Raw genomic sequence first — 20,310 nt, 5'->3', positions numbered from 1 at the left:
TTTTTCATCCCTTCTCACCAGCTGGCACAGTATAGTGTGTCGATAGCATGTCTGTAACAGTTGAGGCTGCTACCGGGGGATCTTGAAGGCTTGCGTATGTTGCCATCGGGACAATCATGGCGTGGTTCTTGTCCGGAGCCTCTCGTCGTCTCGGTGTGAGCCGTGAACGGGAGGATTACCTGCACGAGCTGGGCTCCCAACGAGAGAGGAGCAGATACCTGTACAGTAAAATGTGTTGTGCAGGTGAGTCAGTGGGAGACCTGACCGGACTCGTTGGGGAGGAGCTGGTTGGTTAGTAGTTGGCGGTGCGGAGAAACCATACGGCTGTCACTGGCAAAGTATAGGCTAACGCTGAGAGAGCCTCAGTTTGTACATTTTAGATCAAAGTTCATTTTTAGCTGTCACGGTGCTTCCTTCGTTGTTTTATTGTTGTTTTATATAACCGTTATGCAGTATGAAAAATCACGATAATATTCCTATAGTGTGTCTATGGTATTCAATAGTGTATAGTAACCTTATTGCACCTATGTAGGCCTATCTATCTATCTATCTATCTATCTATCTATGGTCTCACTATAATATTGCTATAATATTCATGTAGCAACCTGTAGTTTTTTGTTTCCTTCTAGATTTTTTAAATGCTATTTATTATGGTTTTTTTTCCTATTATTCCATTTATTTTTCTCTAATTTATTTATTCTATTAATCCAATAAATGTGTTATCCATTCTAGATTAAATATATACATATTTTAGAAAAAATATAAATTATTTATTATAGAATAGTATATGGTTGTATAGTTCTTTTCAGCGCATTGAGCAGGATTGCGTTATGTAAAAGTGTCTCAGCGGTAATATTTTATTTTGTTTTAGAATCCTATAAATATGAAATATGTTACCCATCCATAGCTGTTCAATTACTGACTCATACATCAAGGCCATACATCAGTTGTACTGTAGATGGATGCGTTGAGAATTTCCTCCAGCAGTTTTCTCATAAATGCCATACATACAGTAAAATCAAATCAAAAAGAAGAGTGAAGAAATTCTCACGCAATTCATACATTACCACAAGGGTTTTGGCAAGCCCCTGGTATAATGGGAGAAGGTTATGGGGGTTTCACATACAATGAAGATGGGACTTGCCTTCCTAAATTCAAACTGTGAGCAGCAATAATTAACTATAACAGTTGGTGTCTGAAGATGATAAAGAAGAAAGTAGGGCTAATGTCAAACAGAAGAGATGCTGTCCAGTGAATTGGCTAGAAGCTGTAGCTGATATTGTTAAATGTATATGGGGCTATACAGCTTAAAGCCAACCTGAATAGTGTGCCCCAGTTGTAAATGAGTAACTACAATAGATATGAGCTGGTTGTTAATGGTCTACTCAGGGTAGCATTATCTTTTTTTAAGTGACTTAAAGCTAGTGAAGATCGTAAAAGAGTGATAGTGGAGATGATAGTGAAGGCATGTGAGAGTGATAGATTTAGGTTTTATCATCTAAAAAATGTTCATTGTAGGGACAGTGATTAAGATAGCAATGGGTCATTATTCATCAATCCACTCATTATTCAGCAGTATAATTTAGCATAATTGATTGTGGTATACCTTGTTTGATTTTTTCACTATCACTATAATATTCTAGTAAATATTCCTATAGGGATTCAAAGTGTTTCTGACAGTAGTGAATTTATAGAAACCATAACATACTTGGTGGGTTTTTGTTGTCTACTATAGTATCACTGTAATATTCCTATAATCTTTCTATAGAGAATTCTGGCTTGTCTGTGATGCTTGTAAAGTATCCTTTAAAATTGTAGATGACTATACTGCCCTATATGGACAAAGAGCAGTAACTGAATGAGTAGTGGCACTGCGATAAATAGCTTAAAATTTTATCTCCTGCCCCAACATAAGTATTGTTGGTACCCAAGAGGGTCTTATATCATTAAGTATAATTTATGAGTATGATTTTTGTTGATATTAAATGTAAATCCTGGATATGGCTTTGACTTTTAAAACACACAAAAAGTAGTTACTGCTGTTTTCCTTTGTCTGGCAGTATAGTTCTTTTTTGTAAGCAATGTTTTACACATAGACCAGGATTACATTATTATGAACGTGGTTTAGCAGTGATGATTATTTTTTTTGTTTTACAACCATATTTTTGGTTTATTTATTTTTTTTATCTCCTATGGTATCACTGTAATTTCCCCATAAAATTCCTATATTTTTTTTTTTTTTGCTGTCATACTTGTATAGCGTCATTTCAAAATGTATTATGGAAATACTATGGCTGTTTTTCTATCTAAAACAGACCATGTATTCTTTCTAAACTAGGTGTCAGAATTCATATAATGAGATGAGTCTTTTCCACAGGCCTTATAGTAACACCTTGGGGAGCGGTAGGGCGTGGTTGTGCTTTGGCTCTATCTAGTGGTCGAATCATTTCACTGCCTTGCCCTCTGTTGGTGGAGGAGAGGCGTGTGGTGGGTGGAGGACGGTGTTTTCCTTTCCACGTCAAGTCGGTCAGTCACGGGGGACTCCAACATCTCTGCATCTAAAAATACAGCCATGAGTAAGAGTGGAGTAACTCTGCTACTGCACAGGGTACTGTGTGTTTAGGGACGTTGCCACAGAAACACTTCTCAAGTTCCCCTTTTTCCACATTTACACAGGCTTTTGGAAAATGTCATGCATAAGATAGCATATGGAAATACCATATGTAATAATGAGGTATTAATAGAACACAAGGGGAATGGGAAGCCTATATACCTAGTAATAAAGACAGGTATTCCCAGTAGTTTATTGTACTTATTTGAAAAAGCTCCAGTAGTCTGTGTGTAGTTTATTATGCAGTTTATCTTCTATGAAGGGTTGAAGTAATACATTACATTTACTCTTGTGACTATAATTTAGTAGCTTTTTTGTGTATCTATAGTCTTTTAGATATTTTTGGACATAATTTTCCACAACATTTTAATATAAGTAAATGTTTGTTTTACTTCTCTCTATTGCCGATTGCTGAACACATTAGTTATTGAAACTATAGCCAGTTTATGAAAACCTTTCCATTTGCTGTTCCAAACGCCTGGTGTCTGGTAGGTCTTTCCAGGAAAAATCCTCTGCCACCCTCAAAGTGATGCATTTTACGTTACTGGTTTTTTTGGAATAAACAGAAGAATAACTGGGTAGTTAACATTTGAGCAGCGATAGCCACCTACAGAAAGTCAAACTTCATCAAGGAAAAAGATCTTCATCCAAGGAACAAGACGTCACAGTACTGGACACACTATTTGATTGACAGCTGATCTGTGGGAAGTGCAGTGCTGAAGCACTGTGACAACTACAAATGAGCACCAAAGATTGAGACGAAATTAAAAAAGACATATTTCATGGATTATCACTGTCTTGAGTTCAGTATTATACTTCACTACATTTTAAATTGAATCCGCTAAGTTGGTGACATCAGATCCAAACCTTGGCCAGTTTAGATTTCTAGCTCTGAAAACACTGTTTTGAGTATGTTAGTGAAGAACAGAGGGTTCTCTGGTCAAACCCCACTACTAAAACATCTCTAAATTGTTGCTGATTCATGCTTTATTTTGTTTAAGCACTTTTGGTAAACCATTATTAGAACTTAATACTTACAACTTAATTCCAACACGTGTCCTTTTTCATTGCATGGGAAAGATCTGTAATAACATTCAGCTCTTTTGAGTAAGTCACTATCTTTAGAGTCCATATAATCATTATACATGAGCTACTTTTTACTTAAGTAGATTTTTACACTAGTAACTTTACTTGTACTCAAGTAAGATTTGAGTCATGTAATAGCTCTTTTACTTGAGTAGAATATTTTGGTACTCTATCCTCCCCCGCCGCCTGTAGAGGGAGACACATGCCGTTTTACACGCTGTCCTCTGTGCTGGTGCTGGTTTCCAAAACTCTCTGTTGCACTTCAATTCACCAAATGAAAGATAAGCGACAGACACAATAGCTAATTCCCAGATGTGGGACTTTCCACAGAGGCTTCTGAAGCTCAGGACCAAGCTATTTTAAAACTCAGCTGCCATGGCTAATCTAGAGGCTTGTTGAGTCTGAGTTAAATTGGGTTTGCAGCTTCACCTTCAGATCTAATTCTGACCATGGCATCTAAAATCTGCTGCCAGGCTGAAGATCCGTGTGGATAATATCATGACAGAGCAGCATTGCACGGCTGTGACAAACATCCTTGTGATTAAAATTAGCTCAAACACTCAGAGACTCTTTCGTATGAACTGGATGATTGTGTTGTGTACTCTTCCAGTGATATAAACTCAAACAGTATAATTGCATATCATTTTATACCTTTCATGGATTGCTAATAATTTGGTCTTATATCTGTGTATCAGGCCATTATTAAAGGGTCTTCTTTACAGTTGTACAGGTCTTATTTTTTCAAGTTTCTTTACACAGAACAGGTTTAGTAGTACAATATGCACCGTATTTGCTTTATTAAACACAATTGGACTAACACAATTGGACTTCATGTCCCATAACAATTAATTCCCTGTGGTCCTTTTTCTTAAACTGCCCATTTATAGTTTCACTACTCTCATTAGCTTTGTTCAGTCAGAAGTAGGCTGGTTTTGGCAGCTTTGTGTCTGTGTTTTGGCTTTTAAATTGGTCTTAAATGATTAAAAAGGTCTTATTAAACAGGTCTTAAAAAGTGTGAAATTTGGCTTTCTGAAACCTGCAGATACCCTGAACATGTAACTGATCAGCACATGCCTCATGTACAAAGCATCACAGACTGGATAGCACTGCTTTTGATCTTTACGAATCCTAACCTTCAAAAGGTTTATTTTTGCTCAACTGTCTTTGTATGCTAAGCCCAGCAGAGGGAAATACGGTGCGGCGTGCACTGTGATTCAGGTGGCAGCTTACCTCCCCTTCCTCCTCTTCCTCCCCTCACTCCTCCTCCTCTTCCTCCCCTCACTCCTCCTCCTCCTCCTCCTCCTCCTCCTCCTCCTCCTCCTCCTCCTCAGATATGAATTGAGGTTAGGGTTTGGTCAGGGTGTGTTGAGGCTGTTCCTAGTTTTATTAACATTCCTTTCCCTGTGGGGTGTGGCGGCCAGATATTGCAGCAGACGCTTACACTCTCACCTGAAATGACAAGACAGAGGGAGGGAGAGAGGGAGGGAGAGAGGGAGGGGGAAAATGAGAGAGACAGAGAGAGAGAGAAAGAGGTAACCTAACCTGGGAGAGCAAATCCCTTCTACAGCGTTTTCATCCTCTACAATGAAAGGTGTTTTCCATCCACTCCCTCTCTAAACCCCTCTATGTCCTCAGCAGATCAGCACTCTCAAAACCATAATGGCACATTCTTTTCATTCTTTTGTCCTCTAATCTGTTTGTTTCCTTTGGGAATGAGGTCCCTGAGCGCTTAAATACAGATTGTTTTGGCCCTAAACAGCTGTAAGCGCTGCCATGTGTTTGTCTATATACGTGAGAGGTGAATATAAATGGCAGTTTGGGGAACAAAATGGCCTCTTACTTGTTACTTTGCATGGTCAGGCTCTGTATTTATGTAGCAGTTTAAAGACGTTGTAGAATTTAAACAGACAGATTCTTGGGAGTATAGGCAAAGCTGATCGAATTTAGTTAATGCCTGATCCATTCTCTTCCCTTTTAACGCGAGAAGAGATGGGTCTGCTTCCACCTTTACCTTTGCAAACCGCTGAGAGACCATCACCAAGAAGACTGGTAGCTTCAACCAGCCTCTCTACACTGCATTTACATCATGTGCCGACGGTTCCAGTTTGATGGGATCGCTTTACTGCACAAAAGAGGAAAGAGGGTGCTGTTCTTCCAGCACAAACTGAGCTAAAGCTTCCAGAGTTTCTGGCAATGACAGATGTGGAAGGAGTGAAAGGCCGATGGAAAAATCACTTCCAACATGTTTACCCTCTTCAGTGAAGTAAAAGATGCCAGGGAGGGGCAGGGTGTGCAGGAAGCAACAGGGTTTATGGGAAATGTGGTCTTAATTTTGAGAAACACAGAGGCTACCAAGCATCTCGATCATGGTCTCATTTGCTCACGAAGGGTAGTAGAGGTGTACACATCCAACCTATATTTAGGCCAGGTGCTGGATAAAAAGTCATGAAAAGTGATTCAAAAAGGGATTATCTGCACACTGGATTAAAGCTGTTAAAGCTTTCTAAACGGTCATTTCACCGAGGTCATTACTAGGACCTTTAAACTGACCTTTACCCCTGAAATAGAAGAGAGCAAACTAACAAAGCTCGCACTAGAAAGTTACAATATCTTCACCTGTTTTGAACTGAACTGATCAGAAAGATGGCCCAGATTTCACAAAACGATGCAAGTAGCAGCTGAACGACTACAGACGTCGTCTCAACTTTCATTTTGGCGCTGTATTTACACGGGTTTTTAACGTTGGTGCAGGCCGTCACATCAACATCTACTCGGCGTCAAAATGTTTGCTGGGTAATGCAAGAGCAGTGTGTGGGAACACAAAGTCCCTGTCAGCTCCTTTATAGAAAATGATTGAACCTCAAACTTGTCATTTGGAGAGAAAATACTTGTGCTTCATATTTTAACCGAGCTCTTTCTGCTTTTATAAAAGCCTAAGCGTTCCATCTGGTTTTGATGAAGCGAGATGAGGGAGCAGTGTAATAAGCATGTTGAGACCTTAATGATATGTCTCTCTGTGGAGAAAGGATCTCATGACTAAGATGTTCCACAGTTTCTGTGTCCTCGCCTGTTCTCATGTGGGGTTTAGTCCCCTGCTAGTATATCCCATCGTGTTTAGAGAAGCCAGCTCAAGTAGGTGTTGGTACTTGTGCCACTGCCAGAATGTCACGTGTGTTGTTCTTCCTAAAAATGGCTCTAAACCACATCAGCTACCACCTACTACCTCCTCTTCGTCACTGTCAATTATCCTTCCTGGGAAACCCTTTATTCCATTCTATCCTATTGTATTCTCTATGCATGATGATCCTCAAGCATGGCACTTTGCTCCGACACAAAATCAGGTTAGGTGATCATGCAAACATTCCAAAAAATCATTCATGCCTTCAACATATTCAACATTTCAACATGCCTTTAACTGTGCAGCCCGCACCCACATTGCACCAAATATAATTGTGATGTCAAAGTGAATGTTTTATCTATATAAAGATCCAATATGCAAAATTAAAACGAATTTCACCCTAATTCCTCAAAATGAAAATACTTTTTTTAAATTTTCTGCAGACCGTTTGCCAGTCTCATTCATAAAGACCTGATTTGACAGCTATTTAAATCAAAGTGCTGTGTGTATAGTGTGAGACTGTGTGTGTATAAAGACATTTTACGGTCAAGGGGTGTCAGTGTTTTACAGTATATTCTGTGATTCCTCTCCTTTTTAGGACCTAATCGCATTCCCACTTACCACTCCTTAATTCCTTTGCTTGCCTAGACATTGTATGGCACTACCAAGGTGTGTCTCCAAATTTGCAAACGTGGCTTGAAATTACTAAACTCACGGAGACACACACACACTCACCCACGTACACAAACACACACACTTACACTGACACATTAAGTAGCTTCGTGTTCATACAGGCCATTTTAAATGCGCCGCAGTCTGGAAGAAGAAGTGGTTTTAGATGCTCGATAATGTGATGTCAGGCAGGGTGGGGAAATGAGATACATACCTCCTCAGGGCTAAAGGGGTAGGATTTAGCCGAGGTGCGGTCACACCCTGTGCTTTGGTTTATCTGTCAGCACACACTAACCATATAGGGCACCACACTGGAGGGACTTTGTGTGAATAAGCCCCGGACTCTCTTGATAAACTGTCAGTTAATTCAGGAGTTAGGATTGAGTTGTACAGGTCTAGTTTTTGCGGTGCTGCAACTGTGTGCTGGAAGGCAACTTCAATTAAAATGTGGCAGGTATAAAAAAAACCCCACCAATTTAAGACATTCCTGGTTTTAATAGGATTTTGTTGGCTGATTGAATAGTCTGTGAAAGTAAAAAACATGTTTTTCCCACATTGTTGTGCACCTGCACATTAACCACTTTGTATCCCGTGATTTGGAAAAGGTTAAAGTAATAATCCATGATATTTTCATATAAATAAATGCTGCTCTCTATTGACATTTGATATAATAACACAATAGCGATTCATACTATAGCCAGTTCATGAAACCTTTACATTTGCTTTTCTAAACACTCCTAATCCTCTGGCGCACAGTGAAGTGATGTGCTTTACATGTACGTTTCCAGTTTGTTTGAAATAAACAGAAGAAGAACTGGGTAGTTAGCATGAGCAGTGATAGCCACCATGGCTGAGCAGACAAAGAAAAGAGCGCCAGCTACACAAACTCAAACTTCATCAACAGAAAATCCAAGGAACAAGACGTCACAGTACTGGACACACTGTTTGATTGACAGCTGATCTCTGGGAAGTGCAGTGCAGAAACACCACAGCGATGAGCACTGACCAGTGATTTGTATCATCCATTACGCTTGCAAGGAAGTTGGTGTATTTCCTAAATAATGATGATGTTTTGAACTGTGTGGAGATCACAGTTGTACTCTGAGCTGTCACTCTTAACAACACCCACACAAACACTCTCAGGACACTGTGTGGTCAGATACTGTGTTTCTTAGGAAATCAGTGATGTTCAGGGCGTGTCCATTCATCAGTCAGTGTCTGGCACCCACAGCAGCCCTTCCCTTAGCTGTCTCATCTCCCATTTCCTTCTTTTTCCATCACAATGAGTAACTCCTGCTGTGAAATGTCTCAGGAATGCAGTGAATAAGTAATGATTAACAATAGGTCTGTGTGTGTGTGTGTGTGTGTGTGTGTGTGTGTGTGTGTGTTTGATTCAGTAGTTTGCAGCCTGAAACTTTTAAGCCTTTTCAGTATGTATTTTGTATTGTATTTTGTATATTATGTGTCTTAGCACTATGTAATGCAATACAACGCAGAAACACGATATCAGCACAGTCTTTTATGACTTTAAGTGCCACTACTGACTCAGCTTGTGCGTGTGTATGCAAGGTGTGTGTGTGCGCTCTTGCGCAAATGAAGCGATTAAGTGAGAGTGCACGCAGGTTACCACACCTCGTCTTTCCCTGCCTCCTCTTCCTCTTTTTCTTCTTCTTCGGCGTCTCAGCACAGCAACATGACAGAGTGGAGAAGGAAGGGGTGTGTCCAAAGCCCTACCCACCATGTCCTCCCCACACACACACCGCCACTAAATACACACTCACACATCACACACACAAGGACAGGCCCAGACTCCATAGCCCACAGGCACCATTTACTCTGAAAGGAATAGAGAGAGAGAGGAAAGGAGAAAAAAAAATAAGGAAGGAAGGGCAGAGCCGAACCCAAGGAGGGAGAGAGAGGTTGCGAGGCAAGGAGGGAGAGAGAAATCATAGGTTTCTGAAGTGCTGAGTGGATTGTGGCCACGGGACTGCATGCTCCGACTGCTTTGGGACAACCGAGGACCCGAGGGATAGACAGAAGCAAGAAAAGCAGAAGCTTATATCAAGGCAAAACACCAGGGAGGATTGCCTTTTTTTATTTTTATATATTAGGATTATTATTCTGTGTGAGAAGCAACACTGAGACACAGTGACAATGAACTCTCAGCAGCAGAGGTACAGGAATTTCTCCTCTGACAGCATGGGCAGAGACAGGGTGCCCTCAGACGAAGGTTATTACCAGGGGATGCTGAAGGCTATGGACGGCAGGAAAGGTACCAGTATGGTGGCATTTACTAGAAAAAAACTTAATCGCAAGCCTTAATCTCCCATCTAAGCGTTCCTGTGTGTCAGATGCCACTGGGCAAGAGTTAACTGGTTTTCCAGTGAGAGGAGCGTTTTACGTCACTAATTTCAAGTTTGGACCATTTTCAGGTTCTATAAACCAGTAAGAGCCTGAAGAGGTTTAATTTGCGGGCAAATTGGCTAGTGTGTGGTATAATGATATATGTTCATGTATGTCAGTAACTCTGTCAGATTCTACCACCAGATAGTGTCATTTTAGCTGAAGGAGGGCCTATTGAGTTTAATTGAGGCCTTGATTGTTGTCACATGTAAGTTAGAGGAAAATATCATCCATCACTTACAGTTAGAAAAAGATGGAAATGCAGTTATCCTGATTGCACTGTTGTCCACTGTTTCTCCACATTGTGACTTAAGGAGGATACTCCCCCTTCCTAATGCATCAGCAGCTTTCTCACTTGGTATTGGTCAGCAAAGCCCATTCACAATACAGCATGCATGTGTTTTGTGGTGATGGACTGACTGCAGCTATATTTGTCTTTAAGCAGTAGCTGGTAAATATGATGATATGTTGCATGCTTCCCTTTTTCCAGTCAGATTTTTTTCTTTTTTTTTGTGCTGGCATCTCTTTTGTCAAATTTCCAAGACATTTATGCAGGTCCTCATATGAAATGCTTAAATAATTAGCATATTATATGAAAATATTTGCTGTGCAGTGAAATCAAGGTGTTGCCTTCGGTGAAGCGCTTTCATTCTGCCATTGTGATTGTATGTTTGCTTTAATGTTGTGCCACACTGTGCAATGATTGGTTGGTTTTCAGTAGTAGTATGGCATGGGTGCTCCAGTGGACAATTCAGACGAACACTGATACCAGACAAACACTGCATCTTTGCCGATCTTTATCTAGAATTGTTGACTCACACAACGTTTGGGACTTTTAAATCCACACCTCTCTAAAGCCTGTTTGTGTTTAGTGACATTTGATACTTAAAGTTCACTCAACCCCCATCTACTCGTATACCCTTCAGTGAACTAAAGAGCAATGGGTCCACAAAGAGTTGTCGTTTGCAGCAGTTGAAACAGCACCAGTATTAAGTAACGTGGTGTGAATGGAATGGAATGACCTGTAGGTCAAGGTGCAACTCCTGTGAGAAATTACGTATGTCCCCAGCAGCCACTGGGAAACATCCCAGTGTTGTTAGTCTTTGTGTCACCGATCATCACACTTCCCCTCAGCATGACACTTTGCCCCCCTAGACAGGAAGTAGAGCTACAGAGGTCACATAGTAAATCACAGTCCCCTTTGGTTTAATTGATAAACGAGGAGGTCAAAGGTCTGTTGGTGTTTGTGTGAGGTTTCCATGGAAACACAGTTCCATAACACATTTACAGAAGTCGTTGCTGACGCCCACCTGAGAAAACAAACCCAGTGTAGCCTCTGGGTGCCTTTTTTTTTTTTTTTTTTTTACAAATCACTGCCCTGCCCTCTGCACTTTGGTTTTCATTGCAGGGTGTGTGTCATTATAGATATTTAATACGGCAGCGTGTCACTCCCTTGTTACACTGATAAGGCACAGGACTTTGTGTTGGCGTCCATAGGTCATTCTGGGATAATGTGAATGAAATAAATTTTGCCTTGTGAGTCAGTGGATGCGGGTGCCTTCAATAAAATGAAATTATATGAAGTGTTATGGAGTTATGAATTTCCTAAATGAGGCCTAAGTGCAATGTTCAGTATCACAGTTAATACTTACGTCATACAATGAAAAAAACCAGACAGAAAACAGACAAATCCATCTGCTATGACGCCTCGTTGTCCCTAACTGTTCCACAATGAGTCGCAGTGACACGCCTTGTGGTTTTTGTCAGTGTCTACAGTCTAAACTCCAGCTCTAGTAGTAACGCTGGGTGGGTGTGAGCAGGTATGTTGTCTTAGTGGGTGTGTTCCCCTCTGAGATCTTGCCATTTCTTGTTGGGAAAAAAGTGCTTTAGATCAGTCAGTAATAGTTATAACACGTTTAATGCTTTGTGTTTCAGAACAACTCAGCTGCACAGTATCTTCACACTTCACAACATTTGATCTCTTTAGATAATGTCTGAGGGAGAGACATGCCCTTGCAAACACAACCTTTCCTAGACAATAGGGGCACATCTGCCGACAATGAATGTGCTCTGATGCGGCCTGACTCACATGCAGGCACGCACAGTCAAGACAGTTATGATAGCGGCGTGATTCCACACAAGGATGACTTCTGTTTGTCCAAGGGAAATAAAACTCTCTGGCATCTTGGATATTTGATATTTTTACTGCTGTTATATAAAATATTTAAAACCTCCATCTGATCTCACTGGGAGGGTTTTCTGTAGCCGTCTGCTCAAAGAATACCTCGCTGGTACACGGTTATTCTGGATTTACATCAAGCTACTTTAGGTTTCTACTTAGATGCTCAAACATATGGCACAAGGGATAGGAATATCAGATCTTGTTGTTTGAATGTTCATACTTATCAAAACTGATTTCTCCCTCAGAATTTCTAATTTTCCCACTGTATACATGTCTGATGTTCGACTTTTTTTTGTATTTTGCAGATGAACGGGATCGAGTACAGAAAAAGACCTTCACAAAATGGGTGAACAAGCACTTGATAAAGGTAAAGGCCTGTTCTTGTCCCGGTCCTTTGTCACTCTCTCTCATAGTAGCATAGTAATTCATGCATGCTTGCCCACACACAAACATATGCACACACACACAATATCATATTTCATACCAATTTTCAGACGAATAAGGTACATTTCTACATAATAAATGGAAATCTGTTGGAGATTGTCCATAAATGTCACTTCACTTGAATGAACTTTATGCGGTTGACAGCTTTGTTACATAAGAACCGCAGAAGTTATCAAAGCGGAATTCATTTTGAATTTTGCTGTTTGTGGTCCAGGACTGAATAATGCAAGTGGCAAACTGCACATGTTTCTTCAGTGAGTCATCGTCCTAATTTGCCTTCAACCACAGGGTGTGAAGTTGAGTGTTTTCTGATGGCTGCAATTTAGATGCTCAGAGGTCACTGATCTCCACCAAAAAACACTTGCTCTTTAATTAGCATAGCATATAGTTGGCTTGGCTTATAATGGTGTTGGCAAGATGTTTTTTATCAGATAGTGAAGGCTGATCAAAACAATAATCATGGAGGATCATTTCTATATTTAGGAGGATAATGTTTGCTTTTTTGTTAGGTCGTTGTCAGTATGCAGATGAGATTATGTTGGTTTAACCTGAATACACAGACAGTCATGATGACATACATGCAGGGCAGCACAATGTTATGACAGCAGAGCAGGATCCCACAAAGATCACACTTTTATGTTGTTGATTGTTTTGAGTCTCAGGCCATTATTATCTATGGTGTGGGCCCTGACCTGTTCACTGTTGGAAGTGTCTTGGTGGGAGTGACTACCCCCCCGTACACACATACACACACATTAGCTTGTGACTTATTGTTTCAGTCTTGGTCACTAGCATTGTATTGTGATAGGGAGGCGTACCAGAAGTCCGGTCTGTCATCAGCTGAGAGACTATGCACACCGTCCTTCACCACTCATCTCCTCTCACCTACCTCACTCGCTGTTCCCAAACTTAGGCCTGAAAGCCATCCAATTCATCACACTTAGGTCACAATGAGGGGGATGTACAGGACAGGAGGGGGGAGCGGGGGGGGTAACAGGCCAAACAACTCACTCTGGAGTTTCTCATTAGGAGTGAAAAATTAGCCTCTGCAACACAACGCCCCTCCTATAGAGCATGTAAAAATATCCCCGCTCGTGTCATTTTTCACCCAAGGAACTCCCACTGGCACCAAAACATTTACAGGCTTATGACATTAAGTGCTTCCACATTATTCTCTATCTTCACTCCAAAGACATAGGGCCATTCATTTCCCGTTTTTAGAAATTAATGGAACAAGGGGGAAAAACTTGAAGCACAAAGAGAAGTGTTTTCCTTTCCATGAATGTGCAGTGCTAACGTATTCGGCTACTCATATAACCGAACATGCTCCCTCTCGTTTCTCTTAAGTGTTCACTGTGGATATGGGGGTGAGTCATAGACATCTGGCTTCACTTAGCTCCCTCTGAAAAGGCAGATTCTGGTCTGGGCCCGGAGCCCGTGGTGGTTGGGCCAACAGTAGCACATGTGCTGAACAGACTCCTGGGCCTGGGTGGCTGCCTGCAGTCATGCCTGGCCTAAACTGAAAGAAACGTATTGATGCGTGGGAGCATAGAAGTTGCATAAGTTACATTTATTCACGTCCATGTTGCTGAGTAATTGTTGAAGTCCAGAACTTTCAAGAGATGGAGTTTGCTTTGAATTACCCGTCATTACCAGTCACTAAACTCATCAAAATGTCTTCTACTTAGTGGCTGGTGTGGGTTGAGGTGAAAAAACTATTTTGGCAGCAGGCTCAGTCATCATTGGTGAGTCCAGCTTTCACTGGACGGAGCGCTCACTCGCTGTTGTTTTGGAGACAGTTTTGCATTTCTCTGTTAAATATAAATCTGTCACTTGGGCAAATAGGGAGAATATGTGGGGTCTCAGTTAGTGGGGATGGGAGTTGCAGTTTGCAGTTTTAATCACATCCATGTCACTGATTAGAGATGGAGAGAGACTGTGAAGAGAAGCCATATAAAAATAGCATATATCATATTTGGCAGGGAAAGTGTTAACTGTCTGGCTGCGTGAAAGCCTCCTCCCCTAAGGTTATTCTGATGTTAAACTGATTTAATGGTTTAATGGTTGGCTCGACAGGGGCAGACTCAAGGTTGGGTGCAGCTATGAGGAGCTGTAAAGGGACACTGAGTGGTTTCCCCCGCTGCGTAAATCTTGTTATATTGTAGAGTGGAAAGTCAGGCAGGCTGCAGAATAAGGGTGTTTCTCAACAGATTTCTTCAGTGTTCAGTAGAACACCTTAATCATTGTAAATCGAGAATATATTTGGCTATTAAAGAAAGGATCGCCTTCAGAGTTCAGAGGAATTAAGTAAAATGACGTAAGGATCATGTAAAACATCGTCTCATGCACGCTTTAAACCTGTGAAGTGTTTTGTTTCCAGAGAGCAGATCACAGATGTGTGTGGTTGGACTGAGATGAGGGGCTGTCAGCTGTCTGGACTAATGATTTTCACCTTGAAAAGTTCACAAAGAAGCAGATCAAACAGCTCATTTGACATTTGACAATTTGTAGTGTAACACTACCTTTCACCAGCAACAACGTGACTGTGATCACATGGAGCAGAACCACAGCCTCTTCAGTGTAGAGTAATGGAGTGGTGGTGATGGACGGGGCTTCAATAGGCGCTGAAGAGATAGACTGAAGCAAATACAGCGCAGTAAGCTCAAAATCAGCATCTGAACAGACAAAATTAACAACCTGATGTCATACGGAGCATCCTTTTCTGGTAAAATGTGTGTAAAGTTTGTTTGAGTTGTGTGCAAATAAGTTTCTACAATGATATTTTGATTGTAAGTGACACTGATAGAGACACCAACTCTGAAAATAATTAAAGAATAGAAACGTCTCTCAAATAAAAGTACTGTGTAGGATACTAAGTACCAGTGCACCACACACAAGTAGTGCAAACTAGGCAGCACACTGAACCTATTATCTGTGATTAAAGTAGAAGAAGTTTTAATGTGTAGACAGTGATCTCTAGTGGCCGTAGTGTTAGTTACCTTTGCTGCCAAAGCTCCATTCGTTCATCCATGCTCTGCAGGCAGGGAGGAGTGTATATACTGTTAGATAAGCATGTTGAAATTCATGCCAACATAAATCAGCCACTGTTGCAACTTGCAGGGGAAATTTGCTTTCATTCCTCTTTAGGGCCGAGACCTTTTCTCCCAAACACACCCAGTCAAGTGCTGTATTTGTTGGACTAAAAAATGTCTAGTTTTATCATTCTGTGTTTCATCTTTGTGTCTCATGTATCGTCACGTCAATCATCAAATCCTCTAAATTTCCATTCGATTATACTTCATTTCATGTTCATTCATTTTCACCATCTGCTCTTATCCTCTCCTCCCTCCCTTGTTTCCATTCTTTCTTTTTCTCCATTTCTCATTCGTCCTTCCTTGTTCCTCCATCTCTCATCCCTTTGTCCCTCTCCACCCAGCATTGGAAAGCAGAGGTAGGTACTAGCACGTTCTAGCAGCACTGTACTACAGTATAGGCCTTTCTGTGTATGGTCAGTATCTGACTTGCATGTAGGTTATATATGTTACCAGTCCTCACCTGTTTATCACCACTCTCTCCCCATGTTAAGTCCATCACAACGCCCTCCCTCTTGTCTTTCACTTGCTTCTCTGTGTGTTTGCAATCACACAGCACCTCTCTTATATAAAGGAAGAATGCCATTTTGACAGTTGTTTCAGTGTGCATGCAACCAACACATTCAAGAGCCTTCTTTAAACAGGCTTTGCTGTGTTTTTAGCTAATATCAAGATCACCAGGGCCTGTTTTCACTTCTCTGTGTTTGTTTGCACTGTGTGGAATCATCAGTGTTGTTTTGTTGTACTGGTATGGTTTTTATTCAGAGTCCCATCTATCAACTGTCAGGGGTGGCAGCTGCGATTTGGCATTTGGAGTTGAAGTCAGGCTGCTTGGCAGCTTGCGGCTATGCATTCCTGACCTGTGTAGAATTGTACTGATGGAGAATGTTTCATGGAGGACTGTATAGGACTTAGATAACCAGGGCCAGGTATCGTTCTTCGGTACGGTATCTTGAATTGGATACTGGTACCAAAACGGTACTTTTTTAAATAAACGCTGATTATGTAATGTAATGCCCTGATTGCGCTGCACGCTGCCACCATCGGTCCTTTATGAACCATTTCTTCCACATTGTGTTCAAACTGAGAGATGAAGGTGTAGTGACGCCTGAACAAGTTTGTTTTCCCTGCCTGTGGCAAGTAGCCAATCAGCAGCCATTTTAGTAAAAGAACAAAAACAAACTTGCAATCCTACTCAGGTGTAATGGGTTCTTAATCTAATTCATGGTGTTTGTGTTTGGGTCAATTATTGATGGTGCTAAAACTCATCTTGAAGCCCTATGACAATGTCTCCCCTTCTGTTTGTCCCCTTTCTCCTGGCAGGCCCAGCGTCATGTGACGGACCTGTATGAAGACCTTAGAGATGGACACAACCTGATCTCTCTGTTGGAGGTCCTCTCTGGGGAAACGCTGGTGAGTTGCCCTGATCGCTGCTCTTTGACCTCAGCCTCAGCTCCGCCTCCGCCACCTCAACCGCCTTCCATCCTCTGAACCAAAACCTAATCCTGACTAATAACACACTTATGAGTACTTATCTTAAGTCAACCCGAAATACCATCCCTGTGGCACATTTTAACAAGTCTAAGCCTCATTGTCAATCAAAGGCTTAACCTGAGCTGAACTTTGGCGAGCCAAATGTAAAGTTGTCTGGAGGTAAACAAAGACCCAACTGCCTCTGGTGGCTCTTGAATCTGCTATTTCCACACTCTGCAACGATCTTAAGCATTTTTAATGATTTAAAAGTGACTTCTCATACCTTCTTTAGTCTTTCTAACTATAAAACCGTTCTATATTTTATACCCTGCGGTTCAGATCTATTCAGAAGCTTCTCTGCTGCTGTAGCTCATCGCTCCTCCACCAGCTCCACCTCTGCTCATCTTCTGGACGCCTCCATGGCCTTAACACATTAACCCCACTTTGACCTCTCTCTCTCTGTCTCTGTGTGAACTGTACTCCTGTCTGATCCCTGGTTCTCCTTCTCTACTCCCCTTCCTCCTACTCTTCCTCTTCTCCTTCACCTCCTCCTGTTTGCCTTCCTTTACCCTTCTCCTGTGTATGCTGAACTTTGCCATCTGGCCTTTGCCTCCTCTCTTTGCACTGCTCTTGCTGGGGCTAGCCGAGGGAGAGAGACGTGGTCAGGAGCGCTCGGTTGGTGAGTGGGTCTATAACTTACAGTAGGCACCTTATTCTTATGATTCACCCGCGCTTTCCCAGTGGTTTGGCTGTGCATGGTGACAAGACTTCCTGTCGTGGCAAATTATTTTGTGGGCTTTTTCATTTTAGTTATCTCTCATCAACGGGCTTGCTTTAACCATGTTGCTGCTGGATATAAACAAAATATTCAGTCATCAATAGGTGCTGCTAACACCTGCAGGACCCATTGACAAACTAGTCGGCCTTTGGCTCAACCTTTGCATTCTTTTTTGCATAGCAATATGAATCTATTTGTTTGAGAATTAGCTTGTGTCTTTTGCTCAGCAGAACTTAGATTATGGCCATTACATATTGGTTTGATTTAAATTTGAAACTCAGAAGAAACAAAAAATACAACTCAGCATTATGTAAAATGAGCTAATCTTAGCTTGCTTTTAGATTACCTAACTAATAACAAACCATGTTATTGGCTCAGCCAATGCATGAGCATATCCTCCTTTAATTAGTTATTCTAAACAGTGTATTGTTTTCATCATATTCCTTTTTCTCCATGTTTGTCTGTTGGTGGTGAACAACAGGATTGAACCAAAGAAAGCAATAACATTTTGGATCAGGAATATACTGTAGTATCTCCAAGGGCAAAGCCAAACATTTAACCTCCAAAATCATTGTTTTTATTGTTGGAAAGATCTGTGAGATTCACCAGTCATGCCCATGTCTCTTCTTTCTATCAATGTCTTCCCTTGTGATTTTCAGTTTTTCTTACCATGCATTTATCCCTCTTTGTTGGATGCTATCCACTCTCCCCTGCTCCGAGCACACCAACAGGATCCTCTCTGAAGGTGGCATCAGTTCCTACTGCTATAATGTCCCTAAACACATCTTTACCTCTCCTCTGTCCTCTTCAGCCCAGGGAGAAAGGCCGCATGCGATTCCACAAACTGCAGAATGTACAGATAGCACTGGACTTCCTCAAACACCGGCAGGTATGACACAAGAAAAAACTTGATCATGCAAGATACCTCATTGCATGATGTGTACTCATTGTATGATGTGTAGCTAACAATATTACTATTACTCTGTTCTGTTTCCCCAGGTCAAGCTGGTTAACATCAGAAACGATGACATAGCAGATGGGAATCCCAAGCTGACCCTGGGGTTGATATGGACCATCATTCTCCACTTCCAGGTCTCCTCTTCTGTCAGTGTTATGTTCCGTTACCGTTGTAGCTCTGTACCTCAGTCTCTGGGATCTACACCTGTCGGCTGCCATTTCACATCTCCTTCGAGACAATCAGAATGGATGAAGTCCATCAAAATTCTTATTTTAAAAGAAATTATTAAGTTTCCTAATCAAATCAAAACTGCGCTAGCCCCTATTCCTATCGGAGGTTGATGCTGCCATAACATACAAACCCATACTAAAACACAACAACCGAGTCTTTTACTGTACCGGTGCTAACTCGTGAATACTATCGAGAAATAAAACAGCCTCCAGAGCCATTTTATAGACTCTTACTCTTTAAGGGTGTGTATGCGTGAGTCACACTCTCCCTGACTCCCGAGGGGAGGGTGTGTCAGGACTACAGTATAACTCACTGACATCCTACACTCCCAGGCGTGCCCCATATAACCATACAGCCCAGCCTACCTCTTTTTCCTGTCTATGCCCAGAGCTGCCAGGCAGAAATCCCTCTGCATCAGCCGAATAGGCAGGGCCACACCCTCTGCAATCAAATGATTCAGACTCATATTACATGAAAGCTTAAGCTGGACACGGGAAATGAAGGAGGGAGCCGTGTGTTTTGGTGAAGTTAACCAGCCATTGTGTCCTGTAGATGCCAACTGTGTTCCCAGAGGCAGATGAAGAGATAGAGTCTTTATTAAACTCATCTTTATTATAAAACCACCGCATTGTGGTTGCTGGTGAGTCATAGAGGCTCATCGTCAAAGAGGAGAGCTGTGCCCTGCAATACAATGTCCATCTTAACAAGTCATTGAACTTAGTCTTACAATCTGATTTTTGTTGAAGCAAGTGAATCCACAGTGATAAAGATCTTGTATGCTCTGATGAAGGTCTTGTAAAGTAAACTAAGAAAAGTCTGATTTTTAGACTAAGAAGTGCAAGATTAAATGACTTGTTAAGATGGATATTTTTTGTAGGATAGGATTCGAGGGTGGGGAATTTGAATTACCACACATGTGCACACGCACATGCGCACACACGTGCACACACGCACAAATGGAAGACCTGGTGACTATGACTCATCTTTCCCATCCCCAAATTCCCCAAATGAAAAGTAATCCGGATGCCATAGCCACGGCGGCATTTTCCCAGGCTAGACCAGACAAATCTCCTGCTGGATCCTGTGAACCAAATCAAAAGCGGTCTACGGTAACACTTAGCCCAATACACTTCTCAACCAGGACAGACTTGGAATGATTTAATTTGAGGCTCTTGATTGACCTGATACTGACACTGTAGTAATATGTTCACCTCCTTCCCCCTGGATAACAGACATAGTTGTCTGCTCTTTCTCTTGTTTTA

At 41.5% G+C, this 20,310-nt stretch overlaps 1 protein-coding gene across 7 annotated transcripts in view; it reads left to right on the top strand.

Annotated features, from left to right (window-relative positions):
- LOC139914154 (plectin) overlaps positions 1-20,310 on the top strand; it is a 118,389-nt gene that overhangs the window by 63,281 nt on the left and 34,798 nt on the right. For 3 of the 7 annotated variants that reach the window (XM_071902380.2, XM_071902376.2, XM_071902374.2), the window contains exons 2-5: positions 12,378-12,439; positions 16,932-17,021; positions 18,671-18,748; positions 18,859-18,963. In XM_071902380.2, the coding sequence (XP_071758481.2) occupies positions 12,378-12,439; positions 16,932-17,021; positions 18,671-18,748; positions 18,859-18,963 (335 nt within the window). Of the gene's footprint in view, positions 1-9,465; positions 9,760-12,377; positions 12,440-16,931; positions 17,022-18,670; positions 18,749-18,858; positions 18,964-20,310 lie in introns of those variants that run through there. The other 4 variants (XM_078287122.1, XM_071902375.2, XM_071902379.2 and 1 more) reach the window with 3 other exon arrangements.

This window comes from Centroberyx gerrardi, chromosome 12 (assembly GCF_048128805.1).
Source record: "Centroberyx gerrardi isolate f3 chromosome 12, fCenGer3.hap1.cur.20231027, whole genome shotgun sequence".
NCBI lineage: Eukaryota > Metazoa > Chordata > Actinopteri > Beryciformes > Berycidae > Centroberyx > Centroberyx gerrardi.
This window is presented reverse-complemented; position numbering and strand designations above follow the sequence as displayed.